The sequence below is a fragment of the Gadus macrocephalus genome, chromosome 7, assembly GCF_031168955.1.
Source record: "Gadus macrocephalus chromosome 7, ASM3116895v1".
Taxonomy (NCBI): Eukaryota; Metazoa; Chordata; class Actinopteri; order Gadiformes; family Gadidae; genus Gadus; species Gadus macrocephalus.
Genome location: NC_082388.1, coordinates 20361056 through 20369912, shown reverse-complemented (window position 1 = coordinate 20369912; position 8857 = coordinate 20361056). Strand labels below are relative to the sequence as shown.

The window sequence follows — 8857 nt, the reverse complement described above, 5'->3', positions numbered from 1 at the left end:
CGCCATTTTGTGCATGCAGCTATTGTTACCATATGCAAATGGTGGATGGTTTCACGGGTTAGAGTGAGTGTACTTCTTTTACCGTCACGAGTCAGGAGATTGAACGAGGAAATAAGAGAGAAAGGGCGAGTGTGTGTGTGTGCGTGTGCGTTTGTGCCTAGGGTGTTGAACTTGGTTACGTAACTTGATGATGCATCGCCCTTCTCATGCTGCATGGTCCAAACGCTAGCAGAGTGTCTCACTCAATGCAAAACATGTCATCATGTGTCACTTCATAAGTGAGCAGGCAAACAAGCCTGGGGAGAACCCAGGAGTGTGTGTGGGGTCAATACGCAAACTATGCTTGTGTCATCACCTCCGTCATACATCATAAACTCATGAAACACTTCCGCCTTTTATTTGGTACTAGTTTTGTTTCACAAGTTATATCGTTCCAAAGTTCCAAACGCTGCTGAGGTAAATCCACTTGCGGAAGATTCCGGTATATTCAATTCATATTTACACATGCCAAGTGTAGATACAAGGTGTGCTCTAGAAAACGTAAAGATGTAAACGATTTCGAGGAAGTTGTGGCGAATTGGACGTGGGAAATATTCTCGGTTGACCTTCCCCAGAAAGAGCGGAGGAGATATAGACTTCTCGTCCTCCGATAGCAACGGAAAACAAACACAATAAATCGTGATAAGAGCGTTGCATTAAAAACCCCAGACGGTGAATCTGACTTCCGATGCCCTTCGGCGGAACACGGTCGGCACTCACCCATGACGGTGAGCAGGATCTTGCGGCTGCGTACCCCGGGGGCCTTCTTCACCTTGCACTGGTACGTGCCCGTGTCCGTCGAGCGCAGCCCCGTCAGGTTGATGGAGGCGTCGCCGTTCTTGGGGTCGGCCGAGTTGAAGTGGACGCGACCCTTCATGACAGGGTAGTCCTCGAAGGCCCGGTCGCCGGAATAAAGGATCACCTGCCGATCGAGGGGAGAGAGAGTGGGTGGATTTAAATAAACAACCGTATAAAGAGATGCTTACAGGTCCAAATGAACCAACCTGATGCCTCGCAATGAACCAACCACAGCATGGATGTGTATTAGTCTGGAAGCGCTCAGTTAAACAGGCCGGGCTAAGAGGCCTCTTGACGCTATTTGATAAACCCACAATCAATGCCTCAATGGTGCCCTTTGCAGTCATTGAATTACCCCCCCCCCCCCCCCCCCCCCCCCCCCCCGCCATATTCGAAAATATGGTTGTGATTGGCATGACCGAGGCCAGGTATGCTGGTAATCTGTCAGAACGGGAGGGGACCAGACACATATGCCGAGCAAATAAAACACAAGCTAGCACTGTGGTTCCCAGGCTACCAAACAAATGCTTAGAGAGAGAGAGAGAGAGAGAGAGAGTAACCGGGGAGAAAGAGAAAGAGAAAGTTAGTATCTCCCCGGTGCCCTTCATTTTGGCAGCCTGAACTTGTTAAAAGCCAATTCGTGCTGCCCAGGTATGGACATGGAACAAACAAAGCCACCACTGTTGGGAGTAAAATCAACAGCTGCTGTGTCAACAAAGAGTCATGCCCCACAGCCCCTGACACTGCCCCGCCCCCCCGCCCCCCCCCCCGCGATCAACCCGCTCCACCAAAACCTGCTTGGCGCCGCTAGGCTACACGGAAATGCCAGCAAACAAGTGCCAGGTTATCAGCCAACAAGGCCTCAGGGCCAGGCCAATAACTCAAACATTATGAACGCAAAAACAAAAGGAGGAAAGACGAAAAGGATGAACAATTCCAAATCCTCCTCAGTCTGGCACATATTTCCTATCCATTTTGTTTCTGAACAGCCCCCCCACCTCCCCTCGCCTCACCATCATGCTGAGCTCCACGATCAGGAGCCCAAACCTCCGTACCCGAGGGTAGGAGAAGAGGAGCAGGAATTAATAACAACTGAGACGAGCCAAAATGAACATGAACATGCATAATCAACCGGCTGGGGGGGAGGGAAGGGGCTTTATTAAAGTGAAGAAGGAAAACAGAACCAGCGGGGGGTCTCCTGTTGTGCGTGTGCAGAGGGCAAGAGCAGCCTTCTGCTGCTCCGCTCCCAACGGGAGCGTCGGGCCTTTGTTTTGGAGCTCAAAAACAAATGGAGACTGGCAGGCGGTGTACATCTTGTACGCATTAGCCACATAAACAGGTAACAGGGGAAAATTCCACCTGGCTCCCAGAGGACACGGGGGGTGGGAGGGGTGGGAGGGGTGGGGGGGGGGGCGCGCATAATCTCCCAGGGCTGACTGGGAGAGCATCGGCAGTATTAATGTCGAGACGAGGCCACGGGAGGAGGAAATGAAATTGCCCTGGAGGCGAGGAGATGACAAGAGCTCCTCCCCTCACTCAGAAGAAGAAAAAAAAACAGAGTGAAAAAAGAACAAACAACTCCGCAGACGTGTGCGCTGTTAACCGTACACTACACAGGGAGTCTCCGGTGGACTACAGCGGATACCAACACATGCTTCATAAACACACGCACACACGGGTAATGAAAAGCACAAGGGCGAACGCCTGGGAGAGCAGGCGCGTGTGGTAATGTAAGGACAGCGTCGGCGACCTCCACAGGTGTCACCGAGGTGGGAGCCCTGTGCTGCCGATTTGTACCCAGCAGCACACAGCCTTGTGGGGAGAGGGAGTCATAAAGATGTCTCCCCTGGGCGCCTTGTGTCTGGCACCGAGGACACAACATGTACACAGACGGGGAATGGAAAGGGAGGCGGAGAGAGCGGTGGAGAGACAAGAGAATTAGGGCGGGGACAATTTGAGAGGCAAAACAGAGTAGCCACACACACATAGACACACACACACACACACTCAGAGAGACCTATTCTATTGACGTCCTGCCGCTTCCTACTTCACATATGACATAGCAGCTCTGCGCCTCCAAGGTTAAAGCGTGAACAGAAAATAAATAAAAGACTGGCCGCGAATGACTGCGGTGACCTCAACGGCAGCCGTGCTCGGTCGGAAACGCTGCAAAGCGTGGCAGGCGAGCCAATTCATCCCCCTGATATGTGACAGACGACAGAGAACAATTCACCCTCGACCGACGCCGTCTGTGCCCAAAACCCTCAGAGGCTCGTTGCATACAAATTTGTGTCGCCTCGTCCTGGGCAATGAAATGGCAGCAAGGCTTTATGTCAAAACACAGCAGCAGCAGCTGGAGGCATGACACATTGTTGTTGAAGTGTTGCCCCGCTGCAACAGACACCACCTCCTATTATTTACTGCATCAGATGGTGGTATTTTTTTTTTGTTTTGATGCATGCCCTCTGCATTGTCCTCCCAGTGATGGTGAACGCCCTACTTTATAAAAGAAGCATGCAGCTCAGCCATGAGAACCAAATGCTAATGATGGCTACTGTAGGCATGCCTGGCATCCCGCATTGAAAAGCCCAAACAAAGCGGCCCGCATTAACCGTGCTCTACTGGCCACCAAAAGACCCTCATGATATGTATGCTATGTCAGATGAAGAGCCCCGGTTATGAATAGACTGGGCGGTGGCTTCGTTCCCCACTGCATCAAACCAACAAACACTTTCACTCTGATGTATGGCTATGTGGTTGATTTCGTACATCTCGAAATGTGGGTGGTATTTGCTGGCTTTTGGACGTCATTAATCAAGTCTGTAGCAGAGACAGCTATGTATAAGCTACAGTGAGCAAGCATATGCATTTGTCTGCAGCCCATGTCATTCATGTGAGGAGTTATGAGGCAAAGGGCTTTGTTTACTGATGATGTTATGAACCAGATCATCGCTACGAGTGTTGAACTGATCATAGCTCTGATCATAGTGCTTGCTTGGTCCCCAAATGCATTTTCATGTACAGATTAGTGGAATCTCACGCCCTGTGAACAACAGATCATCATCATCTTTGTCATGTCTCTGGGCCTCCGGAACCCTCTGGGTCCTAAATTCAGTCATCCTCCTTATCTCTGTGTCCAGCCAAGAAGCTCCGTGTCCTAATCGCATTGTCTGGGCGCTGTCACATGAACTAAGCCACCACAGGAAATGAATAGGCAGCTAATTAGTTAAATTACTCTGCATGAAACTCTGGAATGGGCAATGATTATACAAATAATGTGTGTGTGAATAAAGTTAAAATCAATGAGCATGACGGTGCTCGGAGGGCGATGTTTATCAAACGTGAAAGTCTGCCGTGGTTTTGGCCATTCCGAGGGGCATCGCCAATGACCTTGAGGATGCAAATCTCAATATTATAGTAAATAAACTACACCATGATTAATAACATCTGCATACATACTCAAAGAGCCTGTGGCAGGGAAATCACCCATATTGTACTCTAATTAAATAATGAGCACAAACAAGGAGGGATATCACAATAGGGGACTTATTATAATTGATTACTGAATGAAGACCATAAATTAAAAAGCAGCCATGTTAACTCCCTCCCCTTGTCATCTCCCCTCCGCCTTATCTCCCAGTTAATGTGTTCAGCTTCGCATTGTACGTACAACCAAGTAGGTCACAAGCGACAATAGTGGTGTAATTGGAATAGCCCCTGATTTCCTACCAGGATGGCGCCCTGGGAATGAGCCGGACTGGGTCAGGGAGGGAAACATGGAATTAACGAGATATAGGTGTGACTATGAGAGAATCTCCCCCATGATGGAATGCTGATCCATTTCTAGTTTGGGCCAAATAACTATTGGCCAGACAACCGTCCACCATTTGGGTGCGGGGAGTCCACAACAATTGGTTGTGTGAGGCAGGGATCCATGGGGGGGGGGGGGGGGGGGTCAATGAAGGGAGCCGCTCTCTGGGACTGATGAGGCCACTAGGGGTCCAGAACCTGTAACAGGAGCCGCCAGCGTTCCCACTGTGGGAGAGCAACCAAGGTGAACGCTCCCACACACACCCAAGTCAGGTTACTGTTGCTCTCCATACACTTACGTTGAATGGTTTCAAGGAATTTGCCGTTTAATCATCGTGCGAGAAATTAACATATTGTGAGGAAAAAAGGCCTGTGTAGCCCTGGGGTTGTGTATGCAGAGGTTCCCAACTGGTGGGTCGCGACCCATATGTTGGTCCTGCGGGACAGCTTTAGAAAGAAGCCCATGAACTTGCAAATGTTTCAATGTTAATTCATGTTTCTATGGCTATTTAATTGAGTTTAGCCCCAATTCTTGCTGATTTTTGTTGGTTCAATGTTTTCAACAATACACGATGGAAGTGTTGCTTACTGCAATATTAAGTACATTTTACGTACAAGTACACATGTTCGGTCCTGAGGCTAGACCAATTGAGAACCACTGGTGTGTATTATTTCAAACCAAAGACACTGCCAGAGGTAGTTTCATATACACCATCACGCATGCGTGTGGAAGCATTTAAGACATTTGCCTTCCCTCCAAACATTATACAGTATCAAGTGGGCATTGAAGAACAAAGTCTGAAAAACATTCTCATACATCGAAATCGGTCCCATCCAAACAGACACACATTGAATCCACACGGGAGGAATTCAATTCTTCCACTTAACAAAAGGAAAGTACACATCCTGGGCTGGCGTATCGAAAGGTTTCTTTTGTCAATTGACAAAAGAAACCTTTAAATAGGCATGCAGCAGCAGCACCATTTATTAGACTGATTGAAAATACTGATATTCAATCTGTTCCTGGAATCTGATCCTGCACAACGAGACATTCAGGGAGAGAAAACACAACTTGATCATTGTCAAAGTCAACCACACCCGACTCACCACTTTGTCTTCCTTCTGGTTGTCGGAGGCCAGCAAGCTCCACTCGATGTCCAGGGGGGCCAGGTCGTCAGGGCCCAGGGTGAACTGGCACTCCAGCTTCACCGTTTGTCCACTGGCTCTTTCAATGGTCGATGGGCCTGTGATGGCCAGCTCCAGACCAGAGGCCAGCCCTGAGTGGACAGAGACAGACGCACCGAATGTTGAAATCTTAGCAGCCGCATATCGTGGTAGAGCCACATGTATCATGACTGATGGCAGAATAAGTTTTTATTTTAAGAATTTCCGATTTAGCTCTGCAGCGATTGTCTTCTCATTGGTATTCATTTTGGCAGTCTGCCTTTGGAGTCCATTTTAGGATGGTCATGTTGATCTTTAACTTTATAGTCAGCCCAGCATAAAAATGTTAAGAGCAAAAGCATGTAATGGCCCCACATAACACATATTCACAGATTCAGCTTAACAGAGTCGGCTCTGTTTGATTAGGAATGGCTTCATTGAATCCTGAGGCAATTGCTCAGCTAATGCCACAGGTCTTTCAAGGATATTTATTTGAATGTTTAATGACACCCTTGCATAGCACTTCAAAATTGTGTCGTTTTTAAATGTAATTTATACAGTCATGGGGGAAATAAACGAAAATCAAGTGGAACATTCATGAATTTATCTATATTCAAATACATTTCTGTATGTATCTACATAAAGAGTGTGTCCAATCAACCAAACAGCAAACAGAGGACCCCTGCGCATTTATTCTTAGAAATGCATGCACATAATTTTCTTGTGACATCAACTGGGGCTAAGAGTCTCTATTGAATAAGAGATTTAGGCTGAGCCAAGCAACACTCCCCGTAGAGAATGGAGTTGTCACATGCTGGCTAGATGCACTAAAATCCTTATGACAGCCTGCCGCCATCCACTTAACCAGGGTGGGGGAATACATCATTGCTAAAGTAATGTCATCTTTCCCAAAAGATTGGCTTTAGGTATCAGATTGTTCTATGTTTTGTCCTACCTCATAGCACAAAGCAAAAAACCAAATGGTATGTGGACAGAAAACAGAGTTATCTAGAAATAATGATCCCCTACCATTTTTTTTTTTTTTTTATATACGCACCAAAATCACTGAATTGTGCAATGTTTACTTCCTCTGCTAGCAGACTGCTTGAATAAAAAAAAGTTGAATCTGCTTTTTAAAAACCAAGTGGAATATGGTACTTCCAGAACCTGTTGGACTGGCCGTGAGGGGGGTAGATGCGGGGGCGGGGGGCACAGGGGGGGGGTCAGGTGAAGGACCCTGCCTCCTCTCATGACCATCAGCCCGGTATACATGCCATAAAAAAAATAATGCAGCATTGCTCTGGGCAACGGCACAGACAGCTCAGTTTAAAAAAAAACACCCAAACCCACATACAGAGTGACCATCTCGGTCACGCCCGCCCCGATTCTTGAGGCCTCCCCCAAAGCCTTTGAGCATTTGATACAGTCGCCCAGAAGCTTTTCCCTGCGCCCACTATGAGCGCAACCACCGCTGGCGTCGCATCAGGTCCCGCGGCTGGTGACAAGACGCCCTTGATGGGAGCCATCCATCGCATTGAGGTACGGGCAGGCGAGCTAAGACGGCGAGAGTGAGAGCGAGTATCGTAGTGGAGGAGACAATCCGACGTACGCATCCGTCAATGTCAGAAAGGAAGCCTGGGTTGGCATTCCGCGAGACACAGAGCCATGCGATGCATCAAGAGGGTTTTTACAAGGGGAGCTGGGGGAGATTTAGGGCGGCAGCGAACGGTTGTGGAGAAAGAAATAATGCGCCGCAAAAAGGAGTGTGACGCTTAGGGTATTTATTTCTGTCACTTTAATCCCCGACTTTCCCGTACAATCAAGGAAAGGGCAGGAGTGATCTCTGCCGCCATTTGTATCCATTACCGGATAAGACGGAGCACCTCGCTCATATCCGAGGTGACATGAAATATGAACGGCATCTTCGGCCTGACTGGCTCACAAAATCTTGCCGTAGGGCTCAGGTAAAAAGGGTCACGATAAAGATAAGCCGTGTGCATGTGTGTCCGTGGGTTACGTTAGATCAAATAAATACCGTGACAATCAGTGATTTAAATATGGTTCACACCGAGTGCACATCAGCCCGTTTGAGACCATTAAAAGAAGGATGTGATGTGCATACATTTCAATTCGGACAACGGGAAGAAAATACGTGCAGAGGATGAGGCAACAGAGGGTCACCCATGTTGGAAGCAGGCCAACTCCTTGCCACAACACAGCCAAGGTCAACCAGTTCATCGCATGCATGCGTCTGTCTTAAGGTAGACTGGAAGGGATCGAAAATCAATTTTTTTCCAGCATAAAAAATGGCAGCAGCTAATCCAGTACCTACTTAAGCAGGTAGAAACTAGGCTGGCCCTGATCATTTGAATGTGTAGTTATTCAAATATCGAGTCTCTGGTGGTTGCTATTTCGGTATTCTTGTTTAGTTATTAAATGACATTGTTCCTTTTTTTTTTTTTTCAGTCACGTCTAACAAACAGAGGCTGGTAGAAGGTAAGCAACCTGCCAAAGAACATGACTTCATACAATTAATTTAATTTGAAAGAGGATTTTTTTACTTTGCAATGTGAAAGTTCATAATATCAGCACATTTAGTTCTACAGTGTAAACGAAGCCGGAGACCTTGGTTCAATTTCATTGATTAATTCATTGATTAAAATAGCCGAAATTACCCAAAGCTTGAAATCCCACTAAATACAGCCTCCTATTCAATTCAGTAGAATTTATTTATGAAAGGGATCTTCCTGAAATCATATCAAGAAGAAGAAGAGGAGAGAAGGAGAAGAAGACATATTAGACAATACAATTCAGCATGCATGTTAAATATGCATCAGAGTGGGACAAGCAGGTTCTACAATGGTAAACCCCAAGGGAGAGAGGCATTTGAAGAGAAAGACAACACACTTTTTCCACCTTTACATACAGGTGCACAGATGGCCGCCCATTGGTGTGCTAAACGCAAATTGATAACAGAGATGTAACCAAGCCCTGAGACAACGTTCCTTTAATCATTTTAACTAACTCGTCAAAAGAAGACAGCTGT

At 47.2% G+C, this 8857-nt stretch overlaps 1 protein-coding gene across 1 annotated transcript in view; it reads right to left on the bottom strand.

Moving 5' to 3' along the window:
• Positions 1–8857, bottom strand: part of cxadr (CXADR Ig-like cell adhesion molecule) — a 31275-nt gene that overhangs the window by 7442 nt on the left and 14976 nt on the right. The window contains exons 2-3 of the mRNA XM_060057292.1: positions 5755–5924; positions 760–961 (exon numbers count right to left, since the gene is read on the bottom strand). Of these exons, the coding sequence (XP_059913275.1) occupies positions 760–961; positions 5755–5924 (372 nt within the window). The remainder of the gene's footprint in view (positions 1–759; positions 962–5754; positions 5925–8857) is intronic.